The sequence below is a fragment of the Poecilia formosa genome, unplaced genomic scaffold, assembly GCF_000485575.1.
Source record: "Poecilia formosa unplaced genomic scaffold, Poecilia_formosa-5.1.2 Scaffold2, whole genome shotgun sequence".
Taxonomy (NCBI): Eukaryota; Metazoa; Chordata; class Actinopteri; order Cyprinodontiformes; family Poeciliidae; genus Poecilia; species Poecilia formosa.
The window spans coordinates 77,312-100,247 of record NW_006799941.1 but is presented as its reverse complement, the minus strand read 5'-3'; the positions used below and the strand labels follow the sequence as shown (position 1 = coordinate 100,247).

Genomic DNA, 22,936 nt, shown 5'->3' with positions numbered 1-22,936 from the left:
TCTTCAGAATTAGTCTGTTTTTAATAGGTCTATGATTTGGTACAAGCCCTCTGCAGGGGTGCAGCAATTAAACTGGAATAAAAAGTGGATTGTGAATGTGTTCTGGTGAGAAATGTCCATATCGACTTGAGGAAAAATTATGGTTTTAATATGCTTGAGGATGACAACTGAAGAGTATCACCATCCACAATGAAACTGGCCATATAATGACATTCAAAAGGAGGGGCCAAAAGTAGCATAAAATCACAGATTACAGTATATAAATAAAGACTTTCATTTTAGAATTGTTGCTGAGGTTGATCTCCTGGCACAAATTTGGAATGTGTAAAGTTACATAATACCCTGAATTTTCAGTCAAATCAAATAATGTTTGTACTTGAGGAAGAATTCAATTGTCACATCCAGAAGAAATTCTGTATTTCTACTATAACAGCCCCAAAGAGCAGAACTAAATTTCTTTTTAAATACTGAAAAAGGTAGGTTCACTAAAATGTTCTTTGCTTCCATCAAGTTGAATCTGTTTAAAGCAGATTCGGATAGGGAACAGATTCACATTTCAAATGCCAGCTGATGCCTTGAAATGAATAAATCATTCATGTGTGACCCATTGACACATGAGCTCACCAGGTCCAAAAACACTCACAGGCAGACCTTAACATGACTTTTGTGGCATTATCACCCTCCACTGAAGGTGATATTTGTTTATGTATCCACAACACAAGACTTGCTAAGAAGCAAACGTTCTCAATTTGAGTTAGGATGGAGAAGATTGGTTGAGGAATTTTTAAAAAATTCAGCCATAGAACTAAATATCACAAGTCATAGTAACTTTAAAGTTTAAAAAAAATGGTACAGCAGTCTTTTTTAAAACAGTCATAGATGCTCTGACCATGAATGGGAGTTTTCACTGTGCATCACAGCTGTGCAAAATCTATATGAAGCAAACAGCCTAGGAATAATCCAAAGCAGAAATCTTCTAATGCTCTGTCGGTTCTTAAGCAGAGCCCCTGTGTGGCATCTGCGCTCCTGAAGTTAAAAAAAAGTTGGCTTACTTTAAAGAAATATCTCAAAACCTTTAGAGTAAACAAGAAACAAAATAAGAAAGTTGTGATGTCCTGCAAAGTAGGGCACAAAGTAGGCCACGCTGGTATCCCTTCAAAGGTTAGTCCCAATGCAGGCTCTCCTAAGTGGTTTATAAATTCCCCACCAACGCTTCAGTAGCAACCGGCATTGCTAAGAGAGATGGCTTTGGTTTCTTTATGGTAAGCTTCTATGGATCTCTGCATACTCAAGCTATTACTGGTATTCTTAGCATCAATGTCCTACTTGGGATGTTTCACAAGCCCATCTGTGAGAAAATCTGAGGTAATTTTTTATTTTTTTTTTTTTACTTTCCGAAGCCTCACTTACAGCCGTGTGCTACTTTTACATTCTGTTTTCAGCAATCTTTTGTACTTGTGGTCTGAAGCTGACTGGCATTTTTCTCTTCAGATCACGGAAAATATGAGATGAGAAGAAATTTCAGCTGTCATATATATCTGTTTGTTGAGCCCTACTACCTGCTTGAGAAAGCAATGATGCAGAAAACCTTGAATCTGTTAGGTTAAAACAATATCAGTTTACTGATCCTTGACCATTTAAAGATTTTGGGCTGAACATTGACTGATGAAAGCTGATTCTCCGGTCAGGAATCTATATGAGATTCTTGTACTGAGAATCCTTTAAAGTAGTTAATTTACAAACAATAACAGATGTCATATTAGTACTAAAGTTAAATCAATTACTGAACTGGTATGCAAATAAATCACTTGCATTAACAAGTGAGTATGTTGAATGAAAAAGCTGTGACAGATGCTGTTTACTGAGCTGCATGCTCTCAACAGCTGCCCCTCTGCAAACATAGTTACCTCTCATAATTCTGAACAAAAGTGTTAAAATATATATTATGCATGAACTGATAAATACAAGAAGTGTAATATAGAAAGTTAAGACCATTCTATTACTTAAAGAGGAGGATTTTTATTTTATCTCTTTCTTTTTTTTTGCAAAATTATTGTAACATCAAAATCTTCTTCTTATGGGCTCACAAAAGTTATGCATGCCGTTTCTTTGCTATTAAAAAGAACCACAAACAATCAAATCTGTCAATCTCACAGATAGTTAATTGGATCACAGTTTTGAGGGAAAACAAAGCCAATCATTTTCTTTTACATTATATTTTTAGCCTATTCCCAGTTGTATTTAATACTGAGGAATATAGACCACTGAATGTGGGACGGTACATTTTTTGTGTGTTTTGCTTTTAGCATTTATGGTTCTCCTTCCCTTTCCTTCTTGTGCAGCTGGTTTAGTGATGACTTATCTCTGCTGAGTTCATTATAATAAAAAATCTAACAGTGAATGCATTTGGTTGAAAGAATCAGAGCAATGCATCATTCAGAATGTCTTTCTTAAGCATTGTTAATGCTATCGAGAAGCAATTGTTGTTTAGAGGCACAATGATTACAGACTCTTTGGAGTGCGAACAAAACAATGTCCCGTGATGACGGCTACACTTCCCTCCCCTTGATTTGCTTTGGCACCCTATTTCATCAGTTATTAGAGATGAATAAATATCTTTCTGGGTGAGCCAATATTGCACAACAAAAGCATGGGAAACAGAATGGCTCTTACTGCAGCAAGAGATTAGCCTACCTATTTAAACTGAATGCTAAGATAAAAATGATGACATAATTTCTCCTGATTTAGTCACAGTCTGATTTGATATCTCATGCATCACACATCAAAGCAATAAAAAAATATATAAAGAGTATGACCCAATAACAGACAAAAGTTAATTCAATTTACTGTGATCTGTTGTGTTCAGTAAATGCAACTTCATGGAAAACAATTGAAAAGTGTGAGAGAATGATATAACAAAAAAAAGTAATGTTATTTCAAGAAAACTCACAGACTTATGATGTAAAGCAGTGAAATCATTTCCAAGGTTTACTGAGACAAAATGGTTGCTACAGGAAACTTCTGTACACTTTGATGTGATTGCAAAAAAGTAAAATGTCAGGTCCGTTAGCTATGCAGAAAGTGTTGTCTTAAAAGTTTACTGAAGGATCTTTGGTTGTGTAAAAGCTTTAACGATGTTTAATATTTATTTTGATCTCCGCATGGGATTTGACATTAAGTAGCACCAGATTTTGCCAGAGACGCCTCCAGAAAATGTTCAAGCGGGTGGCTAGATGGAAACAGCTTACAGTTTTGGGCTGGCTGGACATAAGATTAGGAGTTTTTTAGGCTGTAGTCACAGCAGTGGGAGACTGGAGGCAAGGCTTGAAGTAAGTTGTGTGTGTGTGCGTGCATAGTGAGATTACGCCACTGGATTTAGCATGAAGAATCTGAAAATGAAATGCTAAATATACCCTCTACTTTCTGCATCAAATGAATAGATTAGATTAATGGATTAATATTCTGTCAATACATATGAAAGCATTTTATTTTATGAGACAATTTTTCAATCTTTTCCTAGGCTTAAATCCACAGCCTTAGCTAAATTTTAATTGGATTAGATAGCTAATTGAAGCATGAGATGAATGAAAAATAAGTTGCTGTGTGTCATTCATGCAAACTGCTTGTTTTGCTCCAATTTATCACTGAGGCTTTATCACAAATTAAACATCTCAAAAAAAACAAAAACAAAAAAAACAAACAATTGAGGCAATTCAAATCCTCACTAAACATATTTACTCACCATTTTTGTCAGCTCTGCGGAAAATCTGAAAAAGCAGAAAGGATAAAGCCATTAGTTTTAGTCAAGGCCCTATGAGGAATTTGTCCACTAAACGGTTATAAATAGTCTGGAAAAATGTAATCAAATGTCTGATATCGACTAAATAATTGGCATTTAAATATCTAAATCATTTATGCATTCATTAGAAGGATAACCAAAACAGGAACATTTACATAAGCTTTTATAATGACTGTGCATGTGAGTGTGTGAGAGTGAGTGAGTCATATTTAATGGCAATGGCAGCTGAAATGGAGAATCTTCAAAATGGGACAAACAATCATCGCTTCAGGAGTAAACAGTCATTTCAGGGGCAGCACAAGGCCACAATGCGGCAAAGGGGCCATTTGCTTTTGTCCTGCTGGTGCCTCATCTGTATTAAACTGCTCATATTCAACCTCCCAGAATATGCTGGAGTACATAACCACCTGGGAAAACTGTTGAAATAACAGTAGGGACATAAAAAAACATTAAATTTGAGTTAATTGGGAGAAATTATAGTAATTGAGTGTAACAGCTGCTGGGAAGAAGGATCTGTGAGAATGCTCCTTTGTGCACCTGGATGCAGCCGTTTGTCACTGACACAGTTCTCATTTCTGGAACAGCTTCAAGTATTTTTCAACAGCAATCTTATTATGAGTCCCACCACCTGAACTAAGCCAAAGAGGCAACCTAGCACAGAGAGCTAGTCTTTATGTGAGCTCATCTACCAACATCCTCTCAAATGTAGATAAGCTGCTACCCCACTGCAATACACCATATAAGAAGGCTGGTGCAAACAAAAAGTCAAAAAAAAAAAACCTTTGGGTGCACCCTATGCACCCTTTCTGCAAAGAGCATCAGTGTTGAGACTTTTTATAAGAAACTATTATTACAATATCAGTTTTACAGATGTTCACCTGTCAGTGTGTTGACAGGCAGTCTGTGCCTGCAGAAATCTATCACAAGCTCCTTAGTTTTCCCTTAAGTGGCACCGGTCCACAAGTGCTGTGTCCACTGGTCGTACTCTAAGTTCTCCTCACCGATGATGAAGTTATCTATGGCAAAGTTATCACAGAACTTTTGCAAATGGTAGCCTGGGGAGTTCAGGGAGAAGTCTGCACTGTAGAGGGGGAACAGGAATGGTGCCAGCACACGTCCCTGCAGGTTCTCCTTACTGCAGACTAGCCTGTCAGAGACACAGGCTTCTGTCCTCACATACTACTGCAGGCATGCATTTTAATATAAAAGAGTAGCTTTAGCCAGGGGAATTTGATAATTGGACATGTTGTTATTCTATACATACAGTGTATGCTTTAGACACTGTAAGTAAGCTTGCTGTTTCTTAGAGAAAACGCCACGTGGTTACAAAACCACTTGTATATTGGAAGAACACAGGCTGAATGTCAGTTCCGGAACCATGAGACCGCGCACACTGTTTCCTCAAGTGTTTCAAATAAATTCAACAGCAGCATCATTGATTTTACCAATTACACAAATGTGTTTTTTCTGATGTGGAACACCAAATTGTCAGCTTTGAAAAAGGTCTAGAGGAAGTGTTGGAGCAGTCAGCCGCTTTTCTGTCTGTGGACTAAAATTGAGTGGCACTGCGCTACTTAAATGTTAATTAATAGACAAATTGTGTTTTTGACAAAAAAATATCAGATTATCCTTCTTATTTTTACTGTAAAATTGAGATAATTTTTATTATGAGTCCTCAAAACTGAGTCAAAGCTCTTAAAAAAAGCATGCAACAATTATTTTAGGCCATAAAAAGATTAGTATCAATCTGTGAAATGTTGACAAACTATACAAATAAAATGCAATATGTTCAACATTGTCTCAGACGCTTAAGCTGATATAAAAAAATGTATGTTAAAATAACAAAAATGTAAGCAACAACACTCAAGTAAAAGCACCCCTTTTTAATTTATTAAATTAAATTAAACTGAAGGTAAACAATTAAAATAAAATTTGTGAAACTGCAAAAGAGCAGTGAAAAAAGGCTAGTATCATTCCTATATAAGACTCTGAAATTTGTTTTATTCTTTTCCAGATTCATTTTTTTCCCCAAGTTAATTTTTCTGAATTCTTTGTTTTACAAGGTCAGTGCATTCTTAAACTGAAAGCATCCAGTTATATAGTGAAGGGGTACAACTTTAATAGTTCCACAGAAATTCACCCTAAATTCAATAATTAATTGTTAGTGTAAAGCAAAACAAGACAAAGTTTTTTTTATTGTTTTGAAAGCAACAATATAATCTCTTCATATATTAACTTAAAATTATGTAATGACCTAGCACCACTTTACCCTTTGTAGCTTTATCATTTATTTCTAAAGGTCTCCCTGACTTATTATGGCTACAAAATCTTAAACAGCTTATATTTCACTGGCAACTGGGAAGCTATTGTAGCCAACACAGTCTCTGTTTTATCTCTTTCATATTGATCATCAATGTAAAGAGTGAATTAAACTGAAATTGTTTGTGAAAATCCAGATCACATTCACAAACGGACGATTTCTACAATATTTCAATTTTTACTTGAACTAATTACAGTTCAGTATCAAAATTTCTTTTGCATTTTCTACAAAACCTGCATATAGGAAAGGGACCTGCATATATGATCTGGGAGATTGTCAGTTTGCTTCAGTTCTTCTTAATTTAATATCTTAATGTTAATAACCCTATGATATGCTAATTTGTGGGATTTTTTTAATTAAGAAGTAACCTTGTAAATAAAACAGTCTTGCACAGTGTATGGACAATTCTAAGTAATTGTATTCCAGATGCCTTAGTTTCTCTTCACTCTCTTCCCATTGGGGGACTCAGTGGTGCAATGCTTATAATTAGCAGCAGCGTGTGCAATGCTTCAGCTGAGTGCTTTTTTTGTAACAGAAAAAAAGGGCTTTTTAAAGAGTAGAATGAGTGTCGCTTAAATAGATCTGTCATCTTAAAAAAAAAAAACATAGAACATGCACATAGAAACCTTTTTTTGAATGGCTCTGTGTTTTTGCTTTCAAGGTCAATTTATGCCTGGCTTTATACTTAGAGTAAAGCATTAAGGCAGAACTGAGTGGTATTTGCATACACTTAGACAGTCTTTCAAGATATGTTTTGCTAAAAAGAGACTGCCAACGTAACCACTCTTTTGCTGGTCAGAGATTGGCAGCGATTATTGCCTCTATGCATAGTTAAGCAGAGCTACAGTTCCAGCATGACTATGCTATTTCTCTGGACTGTTGTTTTTGTTCCAGCATAAAAGCTTGACTTATTGGCCAAAGCTTGTCCAATTTGGCAACGGTAATAATGCAAAGCCCCAACTCCCAGGATTTTAGTGTTGGGATTTTTTCTAGTTGACTTCTAAATGGCAAATAGTAGCATGGTTGTGAAATTATGTTTTGGAGCAGCATCTTCACCTCTCTTGTCTGCTGACCTCTGCAGTTACCTTTGGCATAAAGCCTGTGCTGGGGATCAGAGGGGGATCCATAGAATACCAAAGCTAGCTCAGTTTGAAGAAGCACATGCCAAAAGAAATAATTACTCTGTCAACCACATTGTCTTGTTTTGTATGGCCAGAATAAATAAGAAAAAAAAAAATAAGACAATGTATTACTTTTTTTTTAAAGTCCATGTCTTTAAAAGTCTTTTTTGTTGCTGTTATGTCCATATGGACTCAACTGTCTGATGAATGTTTCAGACACCTTGTTGAATTTATGTCAAATAAATAAGGAAGTTCTAAAGGCAAAAACAGGATCCAAATGAGGACTACAATAAAATGCTGACTCTAGACAGGATACTGAATATACACTATAAATACATAAACAAATGCATTGTCCCACGAAATGTGTAATATCCTCTTCTTTAAACACCTCTACCCATTGCATCATCTGAATAAGCGTGGCTTTTTAAAGATTGAAGATAATAAACTTGCTTGACACATATCAGCACAAATCAGCCAAACAGCTCCAGAACAGATGAGTCACCAACTCTGGGAAAGGCATTTATTGACTCCCAAAAGAAGTGCAACAATATGCCTCACTCTTGATCTTGTAAAAGGTGTTAGTCAGCTGCTTGAAGAAAAGCCTGGGGAACAACTGATGCTGCCCATGCTGAATTTAGTCAATTTCAGTCATGTGTTGCTTAGTTTTCCCTTCCTACCCATTTTTTGTTCCTTCAGCCAAAGGCTCCATGTGACTTTTCTCTCAATTTCCTGAATTTTTTTCAGCTTGTGTGCATCCAATTTCCAAATCAGTCAGTTGGTATCCAGGTCTCCAGTGAGTGAAGCAGTATCACCTGTGCTTCCTTTTACAGATCTACCCAGATCTGCATAAATCAGTTTTGATTTTGTTTTCCAGTGAGTTTGATACTGTCTTTGTGGGGCAGAAAACGGAATTGATAGCAAGGTACCACAGCGCAACAGGTACTACGAGGTAAAATATTCAAGAAGAAACAAAAACATTTAAAATATAGAGATAAATTCATTCTTGTCATTAAATTGAAGATCATCACACAAAAAATAAAAAAGAAGGTATGTTGCTCTAAAATCTTACCATTTTACATCACTGCAAATGAGATTGCACTTCAGTCAAGATTGAAGGTCATAAATAAATGAGACAATGCTTTCAAAGACCTTCCACCATCAGACCAGTTCATTTAGAAGAGGTCTTGCTCCATACATTCTGACTATACAGACCAAAGTGCATTTGATATTTTCTCAGCTATTGATTATGCTCCTCTTTCTCTGAGCTATTTATTTCCATTGATAGCCAGAGGTCATGCCTGACAAGCATGCCAGGCATAACCTGTAAGTTATTAATAACTGCCAAACCTGCACTTCACTTTCACTCTCTATAGGTCAACAAGCTCAAACTCTGCACTTCTGCCCTTCATATATCAATTCCTGACTTTTAACAAGATTCTGGTCGTTTCCAACCTCTTCCCAACACACTAATCTCACTATTTCCTACTTATCTGTCTAGACATAAAGGTACCTTCAAAGCAGTTCTCTTTTATTTAATCAAAGTTATTGTTTAAACAACACAGTGGCATAATAACGTGATCCCTCTTCAGTTATTACATAACTTTAAGTGCTTTTCCTTTGGGCATCCAGTTCTGTTTTGTGAATCTTTTTTTTTTCTCTTCTTATTGTGTCTTTCTTTTTTTTTCATTTTACCATCAAAGTGTTCCTTCCTCCTGCTCAATTAAGTGCAGAACAGGACCCTTTAAACTTGTATGTTGTGGCCTGTGTCTTTGGGCTTTTCCAGTGTCAGGAGTAGATAATGCATCATTTACAGCAATCCCAGGAAAAGGTCAGACCTGCTTCCCAGCGCGCTGTTGGTTTGATGCCATGGTGGCAGGAATTAAGACAGCAGCTTCTCACAGGGCCTTCTGTCTGTGCAGTGGCTTATGAAAAATAAACAGTTCTGAGCAAAAGGTGATTGTAACGAGGACTCTGTGACTGGTATGCTCCTAAACTACCATAAGAAATCGTCAACTGTAATAGTTTTACTGTTTCTCCAGCACAGCAGGAGAGATTAACATCAGAAGGGGGTAGGAAAAGGGATGTGAAGGACAAGTGAGGGGAAAAAAAGAGATGGCAATCTGCAGCAAACCTCTGAAACAAACCTCTTGATGCAGAGAATCATTAAGAATGACTAAACAGCCTACGCACACCAGCATCATTTATTGTTTCTGGCCTTCAAATACGTCATTTTTGAAGCAAAGCATGATCTCTGAGATGCTATAATTCTCGCATCCTTGACATTAGTAATTGCTCATTATCCTGTAATTAGGACTCACCATGGACCTATAGCAGATGCTCTTATCACATTTTAATTTGGGGCAATAAATACTTGTGTAATACAGAGTCAATCATCCTCGCAATCAAAATGCTTTCTGGGGAAAACATGTTTTTTTGTTTTTTTTTTTCCCTTCATTTACATCAGTATATTTTGCAGTTCAATCATTCCCAGTAGCAAACAAAAAACAAAAAAAGTATGTACCACCCTCACAATAACTCCAAACATATCACAATAATTCATCCCCAGAGACTTTTTTGCTTCTTTTACTCGAAGCATAAAATGAATTATACCCTCAGCATATCTCACAGTCAGGGGAGAGTCTGTCTCACACTGAGTGGTTTGATAGGTACAACAGCAAGAGACTGCACAATATGCTTTCAAAGCAAAAACTCTCTCTCAAATCAAAATCTTACTGCGGTTAATTTAAAATAACTGGATACCCAACAGGCAAAAATATTTCCACTCTAGAGAAATTGTTTCTTGTCTCAAAATAGCGCACCATTAGAAATTAATGCATCAAACCCTAGAACAAATAAGATGGGCTAAGCTAGGAACAGGGAAGTATTAAGATCAAAACCAAGACAATTACAGCAGTTTTTTTTTTTTTGTTTTTTGTTTTTTTGTTTGTTTGTTTTTTTGCAATAACTCACTAAAGAACAGTGAAATAGCCTCACAAAGTCAAGCTAATTCTCCAGAAGGGTCAGAGAGCATTGGAATCCTAAAGATAGTAAGAACCTCGCATGTTCTAAAGGGTTGAAAGCATAGGTTGCAAATTAAAGGACCAGTGGTTACATCACCTGGATGTGGAGGAAAAAGAAGTTTTGATGCCAGCTACCAGATTCCTTAGAAAGCAAGTGGTCACAACCCTCTGACTGACTGCAACAGGCCTGCAGCAGGACTTGGTGGCGGCAGCTACTGAGGTTTCAGCTTCCACAATAAGGCTCTTAGTAAACAATGAAGGGTTCCATTTCATAATTCCCAGTATAACGCCACTTCCACTCAAAAAAAAAATAAATAAATAAAATAAAAACCAGGTCCAAGTTTGTCAGAATAAAACAAGTATTTTTGAGATTGTGCTCTGTGAAGTGATGGATCAAAATTCTAACTTTTTTGATAGTGGAAAGTATATTGTGTGGCAGCAGCACAGTAATGTTCTGGTGCTGTTTTGCTTTTCCTGGCACTAGAAATCTATGGTGTGTCGAGGGCAAGATGAATTGAATCAAGTATCAGAAAACCCAACAAGAAAATGCCATGCTGTCTGTGATGGAGCTGAAGCATGAACAACATTGACCCTTGCAACAGGGCAGTGATCAAAGGTATTCCTTACTGTCCACCAGTAAGGCCTGATGAATTGAGCAGCAGCATACAAATCAATCTGGGAAAAAATAATAACCCAGAGACCTATGCCCATGAAGATTTGATAAGATTTTCCACCAATGCTGCCAGAAGCTTAGGTTTGATAATGCATTTGCAGCAAGTCCTAATAGCAGAAGGGTGCTTGTTTGGAAAGGGATTAATAAAGTTCAAACTGCAGCAGTCATTAAAAGTGGCACTTTGTGTTGGATTATAAGAAATCTTTTAATCAGAGGTATGTAGACCAATGTAATAGCTCTAACTTTATTTGCTAGTTTGTATATTTTGCTAATAAATCTAATTTTCAGTGGAGAATTAAGATATGTTTTTGTTTGTTTTGTATTATATCCTTCACAAGTTGTTGTCAAACACTTCAAGCACAATGTTTTATCAGCGACACATCCAGAAGACTCAACCTCCAGAAATAATGAAATTACACAGCACTAAAAGAAGCTGATGGCTTCCAATTTAGAGAGGTGACTGTCCAAAAGCTGCCGTGGGTAATGTCATAATGATAGACTGGACTCAAAGCTGTCAGCTATAGTAAGAGTTCAAATCTGGAAACATCCCTGGCCCGAAAGCCTTTAAGATGATGGACGGTTTCTATGGCAGCATTGCAGGTTAATCTGGCAGCAGGTGACATTTGTTTAAGCAGCATTTGAAGCAGGACTGTCTATGAGCATGTCTATGCATGGCTTTAGCTGAGGGCTCCTGGGAAGAGCAGAAACAGGTCTAAGCTCTTCAGGCGATGATTGTATAGCATTGGACATAAGAACATCCTCCAGGGGAAAAAAATAATTTGGTCAGAAAACTTCTTCCCAAAAGAATTTTATGAAACTTAAAGCAACTTCATTTTGAGGTAATTTGGGTAAAGCCTTTGCAGAAAGCACAAGTGTGACAGTGTGTCAAAAGGGGAGAACCTCCAGCAGCCCCTAAAACTGTCCAACTGAGAGCTTAATTTATCATGCAGAGGCAGCAGCTGCAGCTCTTCCTTCGTTCCTATTTAAAATAACACACATGCAAGCACGCGCAAGCACACACACGCGCAGACACACTCCTATATATATATATATATATATATATATATATATATATATATATATAAAACATCTGTTATTGAACCTTAACAGATATTGGTCTACTATAAATTAAAAAAACATGAAACATAGTGCAAAAAATTTGACTTTTTACTGTGTTCGAGTAAATCTCCACTTACATCGTGAAAGATAGTAAGCCCCTGTCCGGAGCTGTGCAGCGGCTGCTGTTGCTGCTGAGCCCGAAGATGCTTCTGTTTGGCCGACTGCAGGCACATAGTGATCATCTCGGCGCAAGCTAACATCTTTCCAAACGCTTCGAGCCGCACTTCTTTATCGGGGTGAAGGCTTCAGTAAAAAAGTCTCGCAGGCTGGAGAGAAGGGGAGGAGATGCAGCGGCGGCAGAACGGGCAGGTAAGAGAGGAGTCAGACAGAGAGGCAGGCGGGGATTAAAGGATGCTCTGCAACTTTGAGATGAGCCGGTGAAATGAGTCGCCAGCCCCTCCTGCTGGAGCCGCGGTGATTGGCCAGTTTAAGTGCGCCGTGCATCTGGATTCGATACCTTCAGTAAAAAAATTAAAAAAATAAAAATAAAAAAAGGACAAAAAACAAAACAAATACCCTCCTGGTTTTCTCTTCTTTTGAAGAAATTAAGCGCACTTACTCACAGATTTTTTTTAAAAAGTATTTTAGGAAGTTTGAACTTTTCACATAATCACGAACATCATTGTATTGGGACTTTATGTAATAGAACACATGACCTGACCAATGGGTCCTTAAAAATAAAATTACAAAATCACGCAAGGACATTGATACACATAAACACGTTTAAAATAAGGAGGGATAAGCATCTGAATGACTTAAGAAATGTGACTGAGATTGAGCTACTTTACAGAGGATTGTTGAAACATTTCATTCTCAAGATGTGCACTTGCAGTTGTAATTAAAGGGAAAATCCTTGTAAAATATATCAAGTTTGGTCGTTTTTTTTTATTAAAAAAGAAAACAAAATAAGTGAATAACATTGCTTTGAACAATATACAATTCCAGCAATGTGTATATATAGGTTTGTGGTTTCCTTAACACTACTTTTTGGTATTTCCCAAAATACCAACAAAAGGATTGTGCTTAATTGGTTTGTTTGCATTTTTAGTTTTTATTTTTACTCAAAGTGTATCTTTTTATGCGATAATTTGATCTCTATCATTTTTTTATTTTTTAGCGATCCTAGCTGCATCTCAATCCTTTTTTATGTTTTTTTCATTTTTGTTATTGTTTTGTTTTACTTTCATTTATCATAAAACATGAGTTGAGCAGTTGTTGTCCAGTACTTTCCAATTTAGAAGGATGCTGCCATCTGCTGGATTTTTGGTGTCATAGCTTTGACTTTCTTTGAAAAAAAAATCTAATGTAAATAACATAACACTGGTTCGGTTTTCATTGTCTGTATTGTTTTAAAGTTCTGTTGTTTTCATTACTTTTTTAATAATAAAACCTCAAACCAAAGTGTGAGCTTAGAGAGTGAGCTGTGGGAGAAAAGGCAGATCCCTTTAAATATTCTCTTCCTGAATTTGATCCAGTTTCACTTTCCGTTCAGATGACAGGCGCTTAGAAGTAAGATCGTCATAAAGGCAAAATCAGGCAGGAAGTAACTCATGTAAGCCCCCTTATATTTGCTTCCTCTGTGACCTGAAGGTGGATAAGCGGAGGAGACTTTGGACGCGGAGCTAACAGCTACAACTCAAACTCTTAAGGTTGGACACTACATAAAAGTTACCGTTCGGCTTGTGAAGTGTGCGTCATTCATGCGTTACCTGACGTCTGGGGGACAATAATGGCTTCTGAAACTTCACCCAAAGGGAACATAAAAGAAGGTAAGTTTTGTTTTGATTTTCCTTTGATTATTTAAACCTTGAATTATTTGACTTCTTAAATCTTCTTCTCTGTGTTGTTGCTGTCCCGGTTTGGTATCGGTTTATGATTAGCCACTTATTTTCACTGCAGATTGCGCAAGTAAGACAGATCAGTCGTTTACAAACTAATCTCTACAGCTTAGTCGGCCCTTACATATTCAGCATTTTTTTATTTTTATTTTTTAGTCTGTGTTGATGGAGGGTTGTGAAAGTGAAACCTATGCGCACAGAGAACACTTGGACAAACCCATATTTCAGAAACTCATTTAAACGTAAATAAGTCACGTAACGTGTTAAACTGTTCCTGATCCTGCAGCAGAGGCGCTGGCTCTCTCCTTGGGTGAAGCCATCAGCAGTGGAGACTCTGAAGAAGCAGCTGAGCTGTGCAAGAAACTTTCCCAGCTCTCTGTTGAAGTGTCAGTCAACATCAAGAGCCATGTCTACCCTCAGGACTCCTTCAGGTGGGGAATGCAGCAGATCAGGCAAAGGACATTCACTTTATTGCTTGTTCTTAGACTTTAATTTGTATATATTAACATCATGCCTTGTCTTGTGTTTTCTCTGATTGGAAAAATAAAAATAAAACATGTTTGAATAACACTAAGTTGATAGAAAATTGCATTCATCTCATAGAGTGTACTGTTTTCTTGTTTGTAGATTGATGGTTGGTGTGCAGGATGCGGAGTCAGAAGACTATATTCCAGTAACCCTTATTGTTTCCACTGGCATGACAATTGCAGAAGTTAAAGATAAGGTGCAGTAATGCTTCTTCCTTTTTTTTTTTTTTTTTTTTACTGCAGTAGTCCAAGATGACACAAAAACATAGCAATATTAACATATGATCTACACAATGCTGCATTGCTTTCATATCCCTGGAGGTATTTTTCTAATTGTCACAACACAACCTATGCCCCTGTATTGTTATGTGATAGGGTAAAGCAAAGCAGTGTTGTGAATCAGTACTCGGAGAACTGAACTCTGCAACTATTTCTGGCTCTCTGGATGGGGGAATATCTGAACAGCAGTTTTCAAACTTTCGACAGATTATTGGATGTGTTTAATAATAATAATAATAAATTTAATTTGTACCGCACTTTTCATTAGAAAAAATCTCAAAGTGCTACACAGTGCAACTAAAATCATGGATAAAATCAACATCATAAAAATCATGTGGAGGCAGAATAGGCTTGCTTTAATAAAAAAGTCTTTAAGCCTCTTTTGAAGTGAACCAGTGGTTGCGGAGCTCTCAAACAATCCGGGAGAGAGTTCCAGAGACGGGGGGCAGCCACAGCGAATGCCCCATCTCCCATGGTCCTTAATCTGGAGCAAGGAAGGTGGAGGACGTTGCTGTCTTGTGATCGCACAGATCTGGTGGATGAATGTGGAATGAGAAGGTCCTTCAGATAATCCGGTGAAGTTCTGTTTAAACATTGGTGGGTAATGAGAGTGATTTTGTACTGAATTCTGTAGGTGACAGGAAGCCAATGAAGGTCATGCAGAATAGGTGTAATATGGGCAGATTTACGGGCTCTCAATAGAATCCTGGCTGAGCTGTTTTGAATGTATTGAAGCTTCTGAAGATGTTTTTTATGGATTCCAATGAACAGAGAGTTGCAGTAGTCGAGCCTGGAGGAGACAAAGGCATGGACGAGAGTCTCGGCATCAGAGAACGAGAGAGATGGACGAATTTTGGACTTAAACACTTTAGTTTAGCTTTAGTGTTTCAAGGTCTGTCCTTATGTTTAAGCCAGAACTGCTTTTAGTAAAATCTCTTGTCTTAAGTCTTTTGTAGCTTTTGAGAGTTTTGCTTCTTGTATTTAGTTCCATCCATTTTCTAATCGACTTAGACAAGCCTCTCTGCCTGCTGGATGCTTCCACCACTATCATGTTTCTCGGTGAGGATAGTGTGTGTTTAAGGTGGTGTGAAATAGTTTTCCTCCCATCCCTGTCACGTTTTGGCTTAAAAGGTAAATTTTTGGTCTCATCTGACCAGAGCATCTTATTTCCTACATCGTTTATGGCAAACTGCAATCAGAGCATTTTATGGCTTTCAACCAGCATTGTCACTTTTCAGTGCAGGTCAGATTTATGCAAGGCACCACTCATAACTACCCTGTCCCCAGATTTTTCCACCCAAGTTGCAGCTCTCTCTCCGGCTTCCCCAGAGTTACACCAGGCCTCGTGGCTGATCTTTAAATTTCTTCACAACTTTACTCCTAATGTATCTGGTGTGCTTCTTGTCCTCATGATGCTGTTTGTTCAATGTTGTTCTCCCTTAAACTTCTGAAGCCTTCATAGAAGAGCTGGATCTATGCTGAGTTAAATTACCCAAAGGCATGCTCAACTGGGAACTAGTTGCACTGGATTTTGTGGAATGCACTTAAAGGGACTGAATACAAATGCAAGCCACACCATTCTGATTTGAAAACAACATATATACTCAAATCCATCATCACAGTAAAAGTGTTTGCAGTATTGTAATAGAAGCAGATGCAGTATTTGGTTAAATATCATATTCTAAGTGCTATGCATTCACATTATGCATACCGATAACATACTGAGCCTGTTGAACGGTCTCAAACTGACCTTGATGGACATGCTAAAGCTAAAAGAAAATATTGGACACAGTGTAATGAATCAAAAAGTCTGAAATAAATGTATTAATCGTAACTAATGTATTACAATTCCATATTTTCCCTGACATTATTGATTCTTTCCATTTCACATTTATTTTGTTGTTCTACATTTCATGCTGTTTATTTTTTTTCTTTTTTTCTTTTTTTTCTTTTTATTTGGACATTTCCAGATCAGTCAGGACTTTGGGTTCCACCCTACGCTCCAGCGCTGGGTGATCGGAAAACGCTTGGCCCAAGATCAAGAGACATTATACAGCCACGGCATCCGCAAGAGCGGAGATCAGGCTTTCCTGTTTATCCTCTCTGCCAATGCAGCACAGCTTACACGGCAGCAACACAACCAGGACCAGGAACAACAGCGCATAGCTGGTCGGTACTGCAGATATAGAAAATGGTGTCCTGTCTGCTATATTGTTTATAAAATTTCTTTCTTTTTTTTTATGTCAGTAGAGTTAACAATAATGTGGCTGACATAAAAAAGCAGCCAAAACAGGCAAATTATAGGTGCATCGCTGATCTTTTCTAGCTCTTGGTTATTGATTGGAATGGCAAACTATGTATGCAGTTTCTGTCGAGACTTCTGTCATTTTTCTTAATTAAACAAGAAAAAAGAAAAATTGAACTTATCCAACCAAATATTGATAAAAAATAAGAGAAATTTCTTTGTGATTTGACTTGCACTGCATTTCTGTCTTTAGGTATTGCAGAATCTCTGGTGTCATTGCAGCTTCATCCTAGAGGCAGTGGCAACAAAATAGTTCCTCCTCCTGTTCCTCCTAAAACCGTGACTCCTCCCAAACCTGCTCCTAAACCTCAAGTGAGAATGTAGATAATGTAAAAATCATAGGCTTGATAATGACTGACAAACACACTTCTGTTGAAACTTTTACATACACAGTTCATAAGCATGAATGACATAATACTACCAATTTAATATTTAACTCAACCATGCTTTTTCTGATTAACCTTCTTTAAATTCATACAGGCTCGACCGGATGCACATTCAGCCCCACTAATATTTAACAAACATCCCCTTTGCAAGTTGCATATTGACTACACTACTCTTTGAAGTCATCAACAAAAATTTTAGATTATTTTTGCTGGACATTTTACCATGTACCTTTGCAAAATTGATAGTTAACTTAAGTCAGATGGTTTTCTTGCACAAGCCTGACTTTTAAGCACAGTCCAACAAGGCTCGAGTTCAGGGCTTTTGGGAAAGCCATTTCAGAAATCCACTGTTATGCTAATTTATTGTTTCTACTCCATTTTTTATATTTGTATGCAATCTTTATTCTCTTAGAACATACAGTAGAGTCTACGTTTCAAGTGGTATAATTTATTTTGGGCAGTAATTTAAGGGTAGCCCTGTTTATTTCCATCTAAGTTATACACTGCAGTTGTAATTGTGGTCAAATAGCCAGTTGTTGTTTAGGCTAGCCATGATTTCTTAGTTGGGAAGAATCAGCAGTAATGTGGAACTTGCTTCACTGTAATCGGGGAGCCTGGAGTTCTTGCAGTTTCAACTTTAGGTACGTCAGCCTTGATCTTTGGTTCTACCTGAATAGTCTAGTGATGCTATATACACATGGAAATTTGTTTCAGACTAAACCAAGGCAAACATTTAAACCCTGACCTCAAGCTTATCAATGAGTTGGTGAATATGATCAAAAGCCACATCCATGTCAAGAAACCTCCCAGTCCAGCAAAAGAGAGTGGTAAAAATATGTCAGAATTATTCCAAAAGACCAGAAGAACATTTTTAAATAAAGCATTCATAAAGTTGTTGTTTTTTTTTGGTTTATTTTTGCACCTGCCTTTATAATTTTGATCCTGTTTGAATTAGGTTACATTGACAATAAATTCAACTTAATTTCAACTAAGCAATCTGTTAAATAGCTAAAATAAAAAAAAAATAAAAAAAGACAGCATACAAATATACATCAAAAGTCTAATATGAATTAATTCCATTCCCATGTAAAGTCTATTAATTTCCCAATGGAACTACATTTGAATCTTGTTTAAAGTGACGTTTTCTTCATTCTGAGAATGATCTAATGACAAGACATATTATGAAATTAATTTGGATATGCTAACCCTTATTAAATTTTTAACAGTGGAGTTATTTTTGTGTATTTGTGTTTAGTTGGGCTGGGCCTGCGTTATGTGCACTTTCCTCAACAAACCAACCCGCCCCGGCTGTGAGATGTGTGGAGCAGAAAGACCTCAGGACTATGAGGTGCCAGATATCTATCAGCCAGACCAGGATGAAGTCTTACGCATTCAGCAAGAACAGCTGGCTTTAATGCAATATGAACAGGTATGCAATGCTGATTAACAGTCTAAGCAATACCCACTATATGATTTAAAGGGACTAACTAGTCTGAATGACAACCAGTTCACTTTTGTTAAGTAAAGTAAATTGCGACAGTAATGGTTGATATAAACTATGTGTACTTGCTGATCTAAATCCATGTTTTGTTGACCTTCTCCTCTGTGATCTTGTAATGAAGGCTCAGCAGCTGGAACGTGAGCGGAACTACTTGCACCTGTTGGCCACAGATGACCAGAACCTGATCACTAACACCACAGAGACAGATTGCCCCATCTGTTTCTCTACTCTGGAGCCAGGAGATGGAGTTGTGCTCAGAGAATGTCTACACACCTTCTGCAGGTTAGAGAGGACTTTTTTTTTGTAGCTTAAGAGGTAAAAACAGACTTCTAAAATCACATAAAATGTTTGAATTGAACAGTTGAACATGTTGCCTTCCTTCAGGGAGTGTCTTAAAGGGACAGTCATAAACAGCCAGGATGCGGAGGTGTCTTGTGCGGATACGGATTGCGAGAGCAAGTTATTGGATCGAGAGATTAAAGAGGTGAGCTAAAAAACAGTAAATGCAGAAAACCCAATGAGTCATGTAAACTATTTATAATAAATAAGGAGGTCTGTTTCAGCTTTTTCAACAAATTATTGAATCTAAATTTAGTAACATTGCTGCTGCAGTCAGAACCCACAATTGGAGTAATCAGTGTTGCAAAGCACACGCAGCTTTAAACGTGTTAATGCACCATGCAATTTCTAATTGATCTTCCCTTATCCTGGGGAAATATGCAACCTGTAATTCTGCTGCAATTCCTTGGTCAGCTGCTCACAGAGGAGGAGCACCAGCGGTTTTTGGAGCTGCGCTTGAGCATTGCAGAGAGTCGTTCCGAGCACAGCTTCCACTGCCAGACCCCCAACTGTCGAGGGTGGTGCATCTATGAGGATGATGTCAACGAGTTCCACTGCGACCTCTGCGATGAGACCAATTGCATTCTCTGCCGAGTATGCTTGCAAATTTTGACTCAAAGGAATTAAAAATCCCTTTTTTTTTTGTACATTGTAATATTAAAAGTATAATAAATCATTGATTTTGATAACTTTGTTTTAGGCCATCCACAAAGACATGAATTGCAAGGACTACCAGGATGACCTGCGCATCCGAGCAGAGAACGATGAGGCAGCTCAGAAAACAAAGCAGATGCTGGAGGTAAGCTAGCCTAGAGCTCAGTGTGGTAACTGTTATTTTTGCTGTTGTTTTTATGTAGCTATTTTTAATCGCTTTGGAAATCTTGTTTCAATGTGAAGTGATTTGAAAAAGTACTTGCCAACAGAGAGAAATATGTTTCTGTCTGTTTTCAAAATTAAAAATTTCTAATTATGACTGCACACACACAGACTAAAAACAACACATTCAATGCGCCAAGAAGGAGTGCAATTCTGCAATTTTTGAGGCAAGATGTTCAGTCTTTGGGGTGGAATATTCTACTATTATTTTTCACATTTTGAATTATTGATCTTTGTTAAGTTGGATGAATATTTGCTGATTGATTCAGTCCCCCACTTTGTGTGTAATTTCACTTAATCTGCACAATTTCGCAATTGTGTCAGAAACACAATTGTGACACAAAACTTTAGAAAGTGGCAGTTAGTACATGTCTTATGCTTTCTGTTTGGGCTTTATTGCAAACTGAGTGTTAAAAAATACTGTGACTGTAGAACATGCTGCAGAATGGAGAAGCCATGAAATGCCCACGCTGTGACATCATCGTCCAGAAAAAGGATGGCTGCGATTGGATCTGTTGTCTGATGTGCAAGACGGAAATCTGCTGGGTCACCAAACAAGCCCGATGGGGACCAAAAGTAAATATCATTGCACAATACAAAAGAAAATGAAACTACACAAACTTGTGTAGTTCAATATGAAAAGAAAGGATGTGTTGTTGTTGTTGTTTGAGTTATGCACTAACTTTTTTTTTATTTTTTATTTTTATTTTTTGCAGGGAACTGGCGATATATCCGGTGGCTGTAGATGTCGGGTCAACAATCAGCCTTGTCATCCCAATTGCCAAAACTGTCACTGAGGCAAACAACCTCATAAGCTCAACAATCCGCTCTGTCACTGTGAATTGTTTCGATTGTATTAAGAATCTGATGCATTAAACTCTTGAACGCATTATATTTTACACTCATGTGTAAATGTTGATAGCACGTTAACCAAAATAGGAGAAAATGTAATTTATACATCTATCTACAATTAAAGATGTCACACTGTCAACTCTAGGAAAAAACACGTCAGAGTTCTTCCTGTGATAAATCTGGTGATTAAGTCATATGTTACATCTAATCTCCAGGTTCTTTCAATGCAGTGCCTTTGATCAACCAGTGAGTTTGTGCTGTCTAACAAAAGTGAAAGAAAAAGCCTTAACACCTAAACAGCTTCAATACATGGACCTCCCTTCATGTTTCTCCAAGATAGTTTGTAACTATGTCTTAATAATTCAATAATTTCTCTCTGTAATTTGTCACTTTCCAACCCAGCACTCCTCAAAAGAAAGAAAGATTGCAATTACGGGAACCAATGTAATGCAATCAAAGTTTAACTGAGATTAAAGTATTTTGAAGTTGTAATTCATGAATGTTGTTCTGTTTTACCAACTACGTGATTTTTTTGGGAATTGTTAGGATTATTCAGTCTTCTGTTCAGACTGGGGTGAAAGATGCTGTGTGTACTGTTTACATTAATTGCATTTTTTTTATGTAGATCTCCTTATTTTGATGCTCTTGGGGAGAAGTAAGTAATGAAAATGTATGTCAATAATTTCTTCATCTTAAGTGTTCACTCCTGAATAAGTGCAGGATAAAATGTATTGCATTATGTGATCTGTATATTTAGGGGCTGGTCTTGATGTTTACTTTGAAGGTGTTTTAAATCTCTTTACTCAGACAGGAAGCACACATTTAATAACTGGAAATTTAAAGTCATTGTATCATTGTATTTTTACGAAGACTTAGGATTTTTAAGTAATTAGATTACCTTATAAAAATGTTATAATTATAAAAGTTTTGTGCTCTTCCAGCTGCACTGCAGAATTGCGCTGCCTTAGAACTTCCAACTACATTTAGCAACATCTAAATATGCCTTGCCAAGTTTATATTGGAAACAAATATTCTGCAGAATATGTACTCTAATTCTAATAAACTGGAATCACTTGAAAAACGTGTGATTATTGTAAACTGAACCTGAGCTTACAAACTCAGATTTACACATAGGTCCACTTTACATTACACTATACCTGCTTAATGACATTGAAAACGAGAAATAAATGCAGAACGTGGATGAGCTCGCACAACTTTGGTTCAGTCAGAGAATTTTAACAAGGTTACAAATGCATCAAACTGCAAGCTCAAAGCAACCTGATATACTTAAAAGGTGAGACTAGGGAGCTCAAGAGAACGAGAAGCACACACACCTCCAAATTGTCCATGTTTAAGAGACTACAGAATATTTTAAGTTCAGCCAGCTGCAATTTAGGTTGGTCTCACTGTCAAAGAAAATCTTTAGTAATATGGATAAACACACACAAGTAGCATTTCACAACATTGTGTGATGTGTATGTACAATTTAGAATAAAAACATTTGTGAATCATTTAAAAACGAGATTTGTTTAGTGTATAATTTCCATTACAAAGATATGTGCACAGCACTGTGCTATAAAATATTTCTGCATACAATGGCATGCTTAGAGAAGAAAAAGAAAACTTAGTCTTATTCAAACATTGGTGAAGTTTCCTTCTACAGCAAGGCACAGAAGCCTCTTTTATTTGGAGGTCAGATTCATATATTGTGAGACAAACCAGAGCAATGAAGGTGGATAACAATAGGATGACCAACTAGGTTTTTAATCTTGCTGGAATCTAGTATCGTTCAATTATTCTTAGGGTCCAGAAGAACATAGGGTGGAATTAATCTAATCAGAAAAGACCTCTATGCATACTTCACTATATATTTTGGAATTTCTAACCCTTTAACTCTTTTCATTAAACTTGTCCACTTTTAGCATAAGGGCCCTGAGATTAGTTTTGTTCTGAAATGATGCTGCACAACTATCTAAAATTA

At 37.1% G+C, this 22,936-nt stretch overlaps 2 protein-coding genes across 3 annotated transcripts in view; one reads left to right on the top strand and one right to left on the bottom strand.

Moving 5' to 3' along the window:
- Nucleotides 1–12,426, bottom strand: part of necab3 (N-terminal EF-hand calcium binding protein 3) — a 34,915-nt gene extending 22,489 nt beyond the window's left edge. Inside the window, exons 1-2 of the mRNA XM_007548073.2 lie at nucleotides 12,130–12,426; nucleotides 3,743–3,767 (exon numbers count right to left, since the gene is read on the bottom strand). Of these exons, the coding sequence (XP_007548135.1) occupies nucleotides 3,743–3,767; nucleotides 12,130–12,252 (148 nt within the window). The 5' untranslated portion in view covers nucleotides 12,253–12,426. The remainder of the gene's footprint in view (nucleotides 1–3,742; nucleotides 3,768–12,129) is intronic.
- Nucleotides 12,427–13,492: 1,066 nt separating this feature from the next.
- rbck1 (RanBP-type and C3HC4-type zinc finger containing 1) lies at nucleotides 13,493–22,036 on the top strand. Of its 2 annotated transcripts, XR_001661687.1 has the most exons (13): nucleotides 13,493–13,821; nucleotides 14,177–14,321; nucleotides 14,518–14,614; nucleotides 16,667–16,865; nucleotides 17,195–17,313; nucleotides 18,643–18,816; nucleotides 19,010–19,170; nucleotides 19,273–19,372; nucleotides 19,642–19,821; nucleotides 19,928–20,026; nucleotides 20,536–20,679; nucleotides 20,820–21,340; nucleotides 21,375–22,036. XR_001661687.1 is itself a non-coding variant. In XM_007548061.2 (12 exons), exons 1-12 carry the CDS (start codon nucleotides 13,782–13,784, stop codon nucleotides 20,898–20,900), a joined length of 1,539 nt encoding a protein of 512 aa, XP_007548123.1. In that variant the 5' UTR covers nucleotides 13,493–13,781; the 3' UTR covers nucleotides 20,901–22,036. The 2 variants fall into 2 exon arrangements, 1 of the variants encoding a protein (XP_007548123.1); XM_007548061.2 differs by having other exon boundaries at nucleotides 20,820–22,036.
- The last annotated feature ends 900 nt before the right edge of the window (nucleotides 22,037–22,936 follow it).

What these genes read in the sequence shown, in the direction of transcription:
- rbck1 (XM_007548061.2), top strand. Translation starts at nt 13,782, where the DNA reads ATGGCTTCTGAAACTTCACCCAAAGGGAACATAAAAGAAG. An exon ending in TGGATCGAGAGATTAAAGAG is followed by an intron (nt 19,373 to 19,641) that starts GTGAGCTAAAAA and finishes TTCCTTGGTCAG; the next exon opens with CTGCTCACAGAGGAGGAGCA. An exon ending in AAACAAAGCAGATGCTGGAG is followed by an intron (nt 20,027 to 20,535) that starts GTAAGCTAGCCT and finishes CTGTGACTGTAG; the next exon opens with AACATGCTGCAGAATGGAGA.